The following is a 13,823-nucleotide window of genomic DNA, read 5'->3' on the forward strand; positions in this document are numbered from 1 at the left end:
CTAATTCAATGGAGTTTCCATTTCATGCAGTGCAGGAGAAGGAGTTTGAAATGACATTAAGAGTCATTACTCAAAGCAGAGGTCGAAAGCAGGTCTAACTCTCTCATTTTTCCATGCCTAGCTAACCTCATTGACTCATATCACAGTAACTTTTTCCTCTACACTAGGAATGTTAGCTTGGGGAATATGCTTGGTGACTTCTTTTAATTTGGCTTCAGAGCTCATCTATCCAGAGCATGTCCTGCTTTGAGTAACCAAACTATTTGCCTGCTTCTCTCACATATGACATCTTTACTACTTACACATTTCTAGCCATTCTAACTACTGCATTTTCTAAATTTCAGAGCAATGCCATCACTGTAGTTTATTTTAAATTCTATTCTTCTCTCTTGTTCAACAGGCATGGCCAGTCATCCCCCAATACCTATCTTGGAACTTGCTGATCACATTGAAAGATTGAAAGCAAATGACAATTTGAAGTTCTCACAGGAGTATGAGGTAATTTTCCCACTTTCTCATTATTCAGACTGTTTAAAACGTCATGCTTTCTGTTTCCCTAGACTGTTCTTTGATATGTACCCACCCTGATGGTGCCAGTTTTGTATGATATTAAAACCATGATTAAAAAAGTTCTCTGTGTAAAATGACTACATTGGTGAGGTGGCTTCTTTGCTTGTAACGATCTATGCTCTTTTCATAAGGATACGTCAGGCAGATTCCATGGGCACATACTTGAAGTAGTGTGTGAATGATAGAGCACTTACTCTTTTTAATATACACAAACATCCATCTACTCTGCAGTTAAAAGATCCTTAGATTATTTAAAAAATCTGCTGTGTAGGGTTAACTGGACACATACAGTACAAGCTCCAAAGAAGTTACAGTCCACTGTGTTAATTTTGCATGGATTAAAAGAATTTGCAATTGCCTGGTGTCTTTCCTAATATAACAGTTTCAAGACATAGTATTTTCCTCCTGTCAATAATACCACATTGATAATCTGTGAATGATGGTCTATAAGAGCATGAAAGAATTTAACTGGAAGAGAGTAATCACTTACAAGCCACCTTGTCAGTAGTCCATGGAGTATACCTCCCCAGACAGGCATTGGTACTGTGGAGGCTAACAGCCTCTCATGTCAGTAATTTGTGGCTAAAGGGACTTAGATAGCCATCCATTAAACACAGTAAATTATAGCTGTTTCTTCAATGCCAATATTGTCTATGTCAAAAATCTGTGGATAAAGTATGCACTGAACCATCAGAAAAAGAGTGCTTCTTTAGAGCAGCGACGGGGGGGTGCCAGTGATCCAAGTGTTAACAGCTCCCAGAGGGATCACTGACACAGTATTTTCTTTATAGTATGTTGTGTCACTAATCTTTGCTTAAAACTCCCTAAGACTTTGTTAGCATGGTGGAGTAAAAACCCATGTTACTCTCATTTTTTTAGGGACTGCACATTCATTGCATTTGAAGGTTTATACAAACACTGACAGTGCAATAAAAAACACTGAAGAAGACTTCCATGTGTTGGTTCCATAGTAACATGTAACTGCATGGTACAGAGATCCTGTAAATGCCCAATGTATTTAAAAAGTCTTGATAGAAAATGTTAAAAATTAATACTACCTACTATGACAGGGAACTACAATTGCTTATTATTTAATTGAACGCACTATTCAGAAAGACCTTAAGACTGCTCTAAAAAATAATCTCATTAGATGACAAAAGGAAAATATAGTCTCAACAATTCATGGAAATAAATTCGTTTGAAGAGCATCTCAGGTTTGCTGTTTACTATTGCAGTCACAAAAAAGTGGGAGTATCTTCTCGCATTTCTGTGTGTAAATCCTGTGTTCTTAAGTATGAAGATTGTAGCATATAAAGAATCAGACAGGGAAATTTATGTAACAGAATGTTCACCATAAAAAAAGCTAACATTTGGTACAAATTTGACAATCATTTCCTGTTGTACTATGGGCAAATTCCTTGGAATATCTGTGTAGGAAATTCCATTTAATAAATTTAAAAAGTCATTACAAGTCATATAATGTAGTATAACTTCCATAAAAATAAACAATACACCATTACTATGTCTTGAGCATGTTGTGGAGATGACATGGTTGTTCTTATGCTGTAATATAACTTAAAAGTTTTGGTGTTTTATATTTCCTTTATTATTTAAAACGTTAAAATCATCTTGAGAACATAATCTTAACCATTTATAGCTAGCATTGTGAAGATACGCTAAATCATTAAATTGTTAGTATCTGTCCCTCCAGAACTTTTTAGCAGTCTGTGTAAACAGCCCAGCTTTCACTTTTTTTTTTTTTTTTTTTTTTTTTACAAAACATACCATCTAGGGCAGAGTGATCAGACATTCAAGATTAAAATGTGGGCAACTGTAGGTCAACATCAAGGTTCATTCACATTGCTTTGCCCAAGGGGGTTTAACATTTATCTTTGAAATCCTAGCTTTAGAGATACCATTTCGTTTCCATCTAGTCCAAGGTTCATCCATTCTGAAACAGAATTAGTGAAAAGTACTGCTGTTTGATTTCATGGTCTAGTCTAGGCAGTGGACTAAGGCTGCAGTTTGATGATCACTGTAAGTCATCTCCCTGTCTTGGCTGTGCATTCCTGTTGTCTCTCTTGTGCCAATCCTGGCACTAGCACATATGCAGCTGTTCAAGGATTATCTCAGGAAATAGATTCAGCTGAAAACTAATTGTTTTATTTTTCTTTGCTATTTTCAGTTGGATCAATTCCCTGAACTAGCTCACCACATGGCTGCATGCGCTCTAGTGCCAGCACAAGGGAGCTGGTGGGAACATTTGTGGTCGGGGATTGGGACCTTCTCTTTCAGCAGCAGACCTCACGAATGTCCCTTAAAAGCAACTATATGATTCCGAGGCAGAAATGGGTACAGATGGTAACAGTTCAGTTATAATCACTTCAGATTACATTTGAACTGGTGACACAGAAGGAAAAAGATATTTTTCATCTTCAAGAGTTAAAAGTGTAACATGCAGCAGGAAACCACTGACCTTTACTGATAGTAATAAAGTCCTCCAGTTAATTCCCATTTGAGGAAACAAACATTTTTCATCAGTTACCACTGATGAAATTTTTTTTCATAATGCCCTTTCCTCCTTGTCATTCCATTGTTTTATTTTCCTTTTCATGGAATTTATTACATTGCGTGGATTAAATTCTTCAAAAATAGACTGATAGTATACAACAGCTGTTATGACAACTTTGTGATACCATAAAATAAAATATATATACAGTTTCTTGATGAACACTGACTTCTCATCCAGCTTGTAGAATTTCTTTCAGGAGGTTAGCTCCATTTCAAAAGGATGTTTTAATTATTTTTTAGCATATCCTACTTTAGTTGCTAGTTCAAAAGAATTACTTGTTTCACAACTCAAACACATCTTTTCATATTATATGCACCCTTTTCAGCTCTTCAGAAGTATTTGAATACTTGCTTCTGTTCCATCCGTGCTCCTGTTCCATCCACTGTCTTTTGATCAGAATTTCTGATCAAAATTGCATACAAGTTTGGTTTTCTCCTTTTGGAAGAGTATCACTTCCTTGCCTGTTCCCACTTTCTCTTCAGACGGTCAGAAACATCCCCGTCTTTTCATTACTTTCAAAAGAGAGAAGAAAGTTCTCTCACAGAAGGTGCACATCTACATGCTGTCTCCTCTGCTGATTTATACCCTCTGGCATAATTTTCTAATGAAACCCCCTAACTTCCTTGCACCCTCCTAGGGAAGGTGAAGGAAAACTTCTTTGTAGACCTGGACCATGAGAGAAGACAGGATTGCTTTCTTCAAATAATCCCAAACTCAACCCACTATTCTCCATTCATCTGGCACAAAGCTTCCCAAATGGGGGTTTTTTGGTGGTTTGTTTTTTTTTTTTCTACGAGTATGTTCCTTTTTGTGCTGGGTGAAATCTAGTTAAGAAAGAATCTGAAATTGCCATTAAAGAAATAGTAAGTCCAAACTGTATCCCGCTGCACTCTGGTTCTGAAAGGAACGCTCAGGGTAATGTGGCAAGTTGGGAAAGTAGGTATTGCAAAAAAGTAAGTAGCAATACACATAGTATAAACTGTATATTCTCAGGGGAAAAAAAAAAGAAAAAAGTAGAACTCCTTCATTGCTATAATGTGGTAAAACGAATGTATTCTCCAGTGTAAACCATCTTCCGGCTGGGTAGTGTTTTCTAAGCTTTGATGTCATCAATTGGAGGAGTTCCTACTTTTACAGTTCTTCAGAAACTATTTCATAGTGTCTTCTTCAGGGCTTCTCCTACCCCAGCTCTTACAGGGGATGATCATGAGAACAGTGGAGTCTTCTATCATTATACTTCTCTCACAACTTTACCTTGAATACCAGATTTCATGGGAGAACAGGGGCCAAGCCTTAAATATTATTACTATTGCAAGATTTAAATAAACTTATAATTCACCTATTGGATAAAGTGGTTTTGTAGTTTTAGCATAGATAGTGCTGTGTCCTCTTCTCAATAAAGTTCGTTTCTGCTTCAAAATAAATTCTTCATAATCCTTCATTAATTATTATTATCTTGCAATCTCCAAGCCTTAGCAAAATGTTGCTTTACCTTTTTAACATGACATATCCTTTGTGTCACATAGTTCTTTTGTATTCCCTAATTTAAAGACAAGGTTCTTGACCCCAACTGATTATCACAAAGCTTTTGATGACTTTGGCAGTTTCAGTGGGATTTTTATGTAATGCAAGGCTCCATGTGGACTTAACGGCCACTAAGCAGAAAGCCATATTCATAAGAAACTGACCTTTATATCATATCTCCTTCTTAACTCAGGCTTCAGAATTTAACAATAAAAAATGGTCATGGAGATAGACTGACTCAGAACAGTAAAGTTCGCCTGCTTTATGCAGTACACTAGATGTATTTGTAAAGTCATTTCCTCCTATAACATAGAACAGAAAATCTATTCCTCCAAAGCAGATTCCTGGGTCTTGTGTAAAATAGCTTCACATTTTTTATCCAAGATCTGTAGTCATAGCTTTGCACCCTTAAGGAAGTAGATTCAGATTCATACCATTTTTGTGTGAGAACCTTTCACTGCAACACAAAAATTACACTACTGGCATCTATGTGTTATTGTATGATTTACTCTGTGTGTGTGTATGTGTGCACTGGTTAACTAATGTTATGAGAAGTTGTATATAATTTTAATGTTTTTCCTCATCAGACTTCTTTGTGTAAATTACAGCCAGACTTTTGCTTTAACACTGAGCATTGGAAAAGATGAAGATGCGTTTTGACTCTGTGCCACACTGCTGTACTATTACAAGTTTTATTGTAGCTTTTCAGTATCAGTGGGTAGGATTTGTGATGAGAAGACAATTTACTGAATATAGTACATTTATCTTTTTGTATCTCAAGCTGCAACAAGATGAACACTGGACACTAAAGCACAATAAATTTTATACAGTAGAAGCACATATAAAACTTATTATTGATATAAAACACTTTAAAATTCCATGAAGAACAGATAACCTACTGAATGAATCTGTACCAAAGAAACAGCTGCACTTAACTGCCCTATCATTACAGATAATAGTGACTCATATGCAAAAGTCAATTTCTTCTCGGCAAAAATGTGTTTTCTATTCTTTATCTTTACAATAGTTTCCTCTTTCTAATACTACAAACATCATTTATTGGTATTCTGTAACTTTACTTTTGTAGGATGTGCTCCATTTATTGAGAAACAATTAGTGTAGTCAGTGAACGATGAAAAGTTGTTTGTCTTCTTATTAATAGCACATATGCTGTTGCATTCACCTAGGTTGTTTGGTGCTTAGTTCCACTTGGGGTAGTACCCGAGCCAGTAGGATAGTTATGATAGAGAATTTTAAAGACATAATGTAGGAATCTGAAGTGGTACTAGTCAAGATTTATAGTAGTGTATTATCTCCTTCCTTTGTGCTGTGAACGCTTCCCTGGGATAACAGCATTTGCTTATGCTTGTATAATTAAAAGAATATTCAGATAAAAGAAAGCTGGTGTTATCATATTAGGAAGCTAGGTTTTGGTCTGATACCTAATTCTATTTTGCCAAGGAATTCCACAGAGACTGTTTAAATGGTCAAATACTGTAATAAATGTCGGTTTTATTTTGCCCGACTGAAAACAGTGGTATGTGTAGGAAGAGAAAAGTAGTCCACTTCTTGTAGCAAGAAAAATTATTCAAAGACGGACTATGTAGGTCATTATAGGTAAAACTGAGTTTTGTGGGGGCTTTTTAGAAAGATTCATTTGCAATACTTTCAGGAGTTTTATGGAGGGAAATGGAGGAATCAGTGAAGAATTTCACTCCGTTACACTTTTCTTAAAAAAATAAATGTTGACAATGCTTTAAAAATATGTTGAAAATTTAAAGCAGCACCAGTGTCTCATATGAGACAATTACAAAGTTTTGTGTTTAAGAGCTGCTGTATTTCATGTACTATATAAAACAAAATAACAGGATGCTTTAATCATGAAAATATTTAAACTAAAAAATAAAATAAAAAGCAAGGTTTTTCATTACTCAAGTATTCTTCTGCTCCTGATATTTATTTCCTACCTGAAGTTGAGTGTAATCCTGTTTTCAACACAAAATTACTTCCACCGCAACTGATTATGATATCATGGACAAAGGATTTTAATTGCAGATGGGGAATAAACAGATTACACTTAAGACTGGAAGCAAAGAAATACAAAACAGTAGGATTTGTTCTTAAAAAGTTAGCTATTCTAAAGCTTTTTCTGTAATAGAGACTCTCCCTCAAAGAAGTTTTCAAATAATGCTTGTTTTCCTCCTTAACTATACTTTAGTTATATGCATATATAGCTTGTTTGATTCCATTGGAATCAGGTTTTACGTGATCTCATTTGGTCATAGGAATAAGCTTGATATTGTAGAGGACATGTCTTTGTTCTTGAGAGGAGTTCAGCAAAAGCCTTAGTTGTATTTCTAGCTACTCTTGAACAGTTGGGTCACTTTCCTTCAAGAGTCAACAGGAAATGTCTCATCTGTGCATTTTTAACTGTTTTTAGGACCAGGATACAAATTTATATTTGAGTTCCAAAGAAGATTGAGTCATGCAAGAAATGTGGGTTTGTTCCCCCATATCTCTTGAAAATGGCAGCCTTTACAGTGCGCTGTGAAAAACTCTGCCTTAGTAAGAAAACATGATTTCAGTTGGCAAGTTGCCATGAATGTGTATTAATGTTCATGCATCTAGCATTCATGTTTTGGTAATGCAGTATGTAAATCTCATTCTATTAGCAAGTTTCCTGCATAATACAATAGTGTCGTATTATAGATTCTTCAGCTATGATATGAAATTCTCATTGCAATTGCTGACATTGGTAAAAGAGGGTCAAATTGTTCATTTTTATGGGTAGCTGACTACTTTCTCCAGTTGTGCAGAGTCTATTTGCATTGACATCCCCTCAAATTTGTCTTTTTCATTCTTCTTTCTCTACCTGGTCTTAAGTTTCTCTATGACCCAGTGCTTTTTGATGATTTGAGCTTCAAACACAGCACCTACAGTGCTGGGAAATTCTTTACAGGACATGCTTCCTTCCCCTTCTGGGCTTGTGAAACCTATGCAGTAGCTCACAATCCCCATGACACAACAAAGACTCAAACCTGCTGGCTCTTAATTTGCTGGCATAGTGACCCTTAGTACAGCACCATTCCAGGGCAGGCAGGCGTATGTCAGCTTACACCAGGAAGGGTGGCATTTTGTCATACTCATTCCTTCCCCAGTACTGTACCAGGATGTACTCCTGGAAGACTCACGATCACAGCAGGGAACATTTGCCTCTTGTTTAAGTAGTTGTCGTGGTTTAACCCCAACCGGCAACTAAGCACCACGCAGCCGCTTGCTCACTCCCCCTTCAGTGGGATGGGGGAGAGAATCAAAAGAGTAAAAGTGAGAAAACTCATGGGTTGAGATAAAGACAGTTTAATAGGTAGACCAAAAGCCACGCACACAAGCAAAGCAAAACAAGGAATTCATTCACTACTTCCCATTGGCAGGCAGGTGTTCAGCCATCTCCAGGAAAGCAGGGCTCCATTATGTGTAACAGTTACTTGAGAAGACAAAATGCCATAACTCCGAACGTCCCCGCCTTCCTTCTTCTTCCCTCAGCTTTGTATGTTGAGCATGACATCATATGATATGGAATATCCCTTTGGTCAGTTGGGGTCAGCTGTCCCGGCTGTGTCACCTCTCAACTTCTTGTGCACCCCCAGCCTCCTCGCTGGTTGGGTGGTGTGAGAACAGAAGAGGCCTTGACTCTGTGTAAGCACTGCTCAGCAGTAACGAAAACATCCCTGTGTTATCAACACTGTTTTCAGCACAAATGCAAAATGTAATCCCATACTAGCTACTATGAAGAAAATTAACTCTACCTCAGCCAAAACCAGCCCAGTAGTGTAAAGGAAAACTTCACAATGAGCAGGTACAGAGTTTACTGCAGGGGAGTTGTTTGAAATTCTTCTGGAAACACATTTTGGCTACAATGATTCATAGTCAAAGAACTATTTTATGGATGATGCATTGTACTAGTAAATATTGCTCAAGTCTTTTCCCCGTAACAGACCAGACTTTTTTTCAGCAGCCAACCATTTAGAACACAATAGCTGAAAGATTAGTCAAAGCATGGGAGGGTAATAACAGTATTACAGGTATCTTTATTTCTTTTGCACAAAACACCCATACTACACAGTTATGCTATGAAGAAATCCAGTTCTTTGTTAATGACAGCTTTATTGAAGGCAAGCTTTCAGAATGAATATACTAGAAATCCTATTAAAGTGCCATCCATTAAACCATTAAAGCACTCATTAAAACTGTTAGTACAGACTTGTTATTCATGAGTTATTGGTCTTTCACACTTCTGAAATGTGTCTGCCAATACCACTCTACTCTTTGTTCCAGTGTGGCTATTAAGTCTGAGGAAATATAGATTAACTTTCTTTTGCCAAAACAGTGCTTTGTGGGAGGATAGTAAGGCCACAGAGTGGTTCAGATTGGTGAGAAAAACAGGAAAGATTAAAGTTCAGTCCATTTTCCTGGTTTTGACATAATTTATGTTAACTATGTCTGCATGCAGGTCTAAATATTAATCACTGAATTACACCATCTGGCCATACATCATGCAAAGAAGTGAATGGGGAATATAGTATGCTGCTGTGATGAACATATCCTCCTCTACTTCTACAAATAGCTGACAGAGAAAGCTGCTGTTTGATTTTTTTTCTTAGTATTGAAAAGCAGCTTTAGATCACTTAATCAGTAAGGAGTGAAAAGGGGAATAATAATACTGAACAGTTGAAGCTAAGCTTTAAATGTAAAGTATTCTTAATAATTTATAAATTCACATTAACATTAGGTATAGAGCTGAAGCTCTTTCTCATAATGGGTAAGAATCTACTTAGACCATAATTTTCAAAGTGCAACTGTATATGATGCACCTTAAATTTTATATTTGCAAGTAGTTCTAATTATGAATAGATAATTTATGAGGTTTTTTAATTTGTGTACATCCTTTTTATTTTTGATAGGGTAAAGCCCAAATCCTGCAGTCCATACTCAAAACTAGCAGCATGTTAGTCAGCCAGCTTATTCTGTTGTTTTCTAGTTCTCTTGTCAAGCGTGAAGAGAAAGTGTGTGTGACATCTTATATTGTGAAGTAATTTCCAGAATATTTGGGCACTGTAGGTAAAAACCTAAAAGATTAGGCAGAGTATCTCCTTCAGTTATATATCTAGAACAATGCAGAGCAGTGTTGCCTCATTCTGGGACAGTGGGCTGCTCTTTAGCTAGCATGTTTGCATATATGCCTCTCAAAAAATTCTGACTAGGTAGTCACAGATAGTGTAGATGTGCTTTATTCCTGGTCAAATAATTGCTTTTATTTAAAAATTTGTGTAGAGTGTAATGCACTAATATATTAAGAGCATCTTCTGTTTATTTTGAAATTACGAAGTTTATGTTCTAAATTATTACGAGAATTCTGACCTAAACCCATACTAATTACTTTCTAAAATACTGAAAGCTTGACCTGAAACATCCTGCACAAGTTATCATATTCACCTCCATTCACTCAAAAAGGAAAAGAGGAGAGATTCTTGCTGCGACAGGGCATTATGTAAATCTGATTGCTTTTCAAGTTATATGACATAGATGAATTGCTGGTCAGCTGATAAAGAGGTATATTACATGTCTTAAATATATTATGTATGTATATGACTCTCCTCTTCCCAGTGCTAATGGAAATGTGGTCCAAATTCTTTCTCTTCACCTTAGATGAAATAAATAGCACTTAGCAGTAAAGATAAAAATAGTGTGTTTTTAAATGAAGCAGTGCTTACCTACTTCAAAATTCTATCAGCTTTCAATCTCAGAAGATGGGAAAACGTTACTGTGATGAAACTGAATTGTAAGAAAACAGAATAAAAATTTTACAGATTAAAATTTTACCACTTGCTTTATTGATAAAGAGAAATTTCACTGTGTAGTCAGAAAAAGTAATGTTTGGGTCAGAGAAGGACCAAGCCCTGATATTGGAAGGGTCAGGTTGCTATGTTTATACTTAAGCACAGCACAGAAGTGATGTCTGCTTTTGCAAGTGGCAGAATACCAATTGGGTGATAGTTTGTTGTTCCTATATATGAAAACAAAATACAATAAGGCTGAAAAAAAGCCATCAACAGTTTTGTAAAACTCTTAACTAGTCTATTAAGATACTAGCTTAATAATAGTAAGACATTAATATTAACATAGTAAGATATGTTAAGCATAGTCCCACAAATTGCTAAGATTGTGAACCCAAATATTGCTTTTTAAAAAAAAAAATCTTTTGGGGGGACAAAAATGCTGTGGAAATTAAAAGAAATCAGATTCATTCGGAGCTGCAAACCATTTAATAACATCTTTTGAACTGTTAGTAACACACATAGCAATACAACTCAAGTGAATCATATCAAAACCACAAGTAAAACTTTCATGGCCTTTGTCATGCTCCCATGCAGTTCATTTCTTCCTCATTCTTCTAAAAAGTCCTATTTCATTTCCTCTTGAGGGAGGAGCTGCCACACACTCTGCCTCACCTGCTGTAGGTAAAGCAGTATGCGAAGGGTGAGCCAGAACCTGAACCATCACACTCCTCTGCTCAGCAGATCTCAACTAGGTTATGCCGGGGAGCTCAGCCAGGCCCAGCTTCAGAGGACTGTAATGAAAGTTAGCAAAATTCAGGAAAATTAGCTGGTAACTGTTCTAAAAGTTAATTGAGTCTAGGGTATTAGTAGACAGGATAAGGTACTGGGACTTGGTTTCCTAAACAGAAATGCCGGCATATTCTAAGACCGCTCTTATCAGGCAGCCAGGCAAAAAGAATTTTTTTAGAATAATCTCAAGAAAGAAGCAAAGTCATTCTCTGAATGTTACGTAAATAAATTGTATAAGGTATGTAAAGATGAATAAGAATGAAGCAGTTTTCTGACTGGCCAAATAGTAATTATTAGTCTAAGAGATAAATCCTAATAGATCACACTAATTAATTTCACACATGTTCATTGTCTGATAATACCTACTGTAATAGATTCCAGGTTATATTTCATTTCCATTAACGTGAAATGGACTTGCAGCTGTTGTAACCCTGGGAGGAGTCAATACAAGTGATGTAAAAGTGGTGGCTTGATGCTGTAGTGGCAGTATGGAGCTTCCGACTTGTGCTTTGTTGCTGATCTCCTCATGGAAAGTGAACATAGTGTGGTGAACTGCCCCATCTAGGCTTATCTGTGTCATTAGTTTTTTATAATTTACAGCAACCTGGCATAGGGAGCTGCTGATTTTTACCAGGATTAAGCAAAGGGCATGAGCTGCAAACCATAGTTGCATATACGTGTTGATGAAACAATTTTAAGGTCTCTAGTGTTACAGAAAGGGAAAGTAAAACAATATGTGATTAATTGTGACTTCTCAGTATGAGATGACCTTTCATACAGCCACTACCATAACGGGCATAAGGAGGTACCATCTGTTACATATTTTGTATTTACCTAGCTATATGTATACCTCAACCATAGAGGCAAAAGTAAGTAGTAGAGCCTGGAGTCTTCCTATTGGTGAAGGATGAAGGAGTGTGAGACAAGCTTCAGTAACTCCATCCTGGAACATGAAGGAAGCAGGAAATAAACAGTGATTCTGGGACCATATAGTTATGTGTATAAATAAGAGATCATTAAAATTTCAAATATGCCTGAATTGCTCTCTTATTTATGACTCAAGGAAATAAAAGTCAAGTCTCTGTGTTGTCCCTGGATGATATGCAGTTGGTTCCCTGAGAAACACTGGTATCATGCTGGCCTGGCATCAAAATGAAAGAACAGAAACAAAATTATTTTTCTTCTGGAAAACTTCTTCAGGAACATTTGGAGTTTATTTAGTAAACAGGACACTGAATTGTTTGAACATGTGCACTTAGTAATAGAGAAAGACAAAAATATTTATTCCCCTTCATGCCAGTGTTTTTGAGATTTCTGACATTTTTTTCATTCTCTGTTATGCTAGAACCCCTCACTTGCTAAACTGAGTGAAAAGATTAAAAGATGGATAGCATACCCTTGCCTTTCTGAAGAGAAAGCCTTGGATTTGAAAAGCTTATGGTTTAAATTCCTGTTGGAAATTTCAGATGCATAAATACAAAATGCTTTATATAATATGATATGTTACAATGTGTCCCAAAGTCATAATTTTCTTTCAAAAGCAAAGTATTTCCAGAGTAAACTATGGGAGCATATGGTTTGTAATCATTATAAATACAACAAGTACGTAGTCCTTAGCTGAAAGTTTCCTTTTCTTTTCTTCTCTTACTCTTTTGAAGTCTATTGATCCCGGTCAGCAGTTCACATGGGAACACTCTAACCTGGAAGTAAACAAACCAAAGAATAGATATGCGAATGTAATTGCATATGACCATTCACGTGTTCTGCTGTCAGCAATAGAAGGTAAGGAGACCTTTAAACTTAAACTAGTTAAATCCTAAAATCCAGTCTAATTTTACCTCCTGATATCTTTGCATAGTAATATAAAGAAGTGTTAAGTAAAGTACTTCCAGTAAATTCCTATAATAACAATACTTTTCTGATGTTCATTCTCAGTAATTCATTATGAAAATGCACTAAAATTGACACAGGGTCACATATAGCACTGAATGCATCAGGTCCCTGTGTGTATGCCAACATGTTATCTAAATTAAATTATCATCGCTGTTTACTTACTCTACAAAGCAAATGTAACAGTAACCATGCATGAATTGAGTTTTTTGTCGATCAAGGACCTTATCAACATATCTGATTACTGAGTTTCAGTTGCCAAATCCTTAATGTGGGAAAAAAAATCAGTTCAACTGTATGTTCTCCGGGAGAATTTTGAGAACTCTCTGTTAAAACTTCCCTTTTTTTCTTTTCCATTTACAATCTGAGTGTTAAACAAGAGAGTTTACACAAATGCCTACATGCAGACATTGTTGGAACCTCAGTATTTCACTGCCCAAAGATTGGCAGAGGGGTATAATGAGAGCTTTTCATTATGTCTTTCTTTGTCAAAAAGCTTTCCAAAAACTTGCACATCTTAGAGTTTTAACTTAAGCAAACTGTCCAAGGTGATCAGCCCTGGATGTTGTATCTCTTTTACCAAGTGCTAAAGCAACGGGAAGCACTGGTTTTCACTCAGAGAATTTCTTTTCTTACCAGTT

General features: G+C 36.3%; 1 protein-coding gene across 1 annotated transcript in view; it reads left to right on the plus strand.

The window, feature by feature from the left end:
* PTPRD (protein tyrosine phosphatase receptor type D) overlaps positions 1-13,823 on the plus strand; it is a 329,742-nt gene that overhangs the window by 256,332 nt on the left and 59,587 nt on the right. Inside the window, exons 27-28 of the mRNA XM_050913754.1 lie at positions 401-498; positions 12,951-13,074. Of these exons, the coding sequence (XP_050769711.1) occupies positions 401-498; positions 12,951-13,074 (222 nt within the window). The remainder of the gene's footprint in view (positions 1-400; positions 499-12,950; positions 13,075-13,823) is intronic.

The sequence above is a fragment of the Gymnogyps californianus genome, chromosome Z (genome assembly GCF_018139145.2).
Source record: "Gymnogyps californianus isolate 813 chromosome Z, ASM1813914v2, whole genome shotgun sequence".
NCBI classification, from domain to species: Eukaryota; Metazoa; Chordata; class Aves; order Accipitriformes; family Cathartidae; genus Gymnogyps; species Gymnogyps californianus.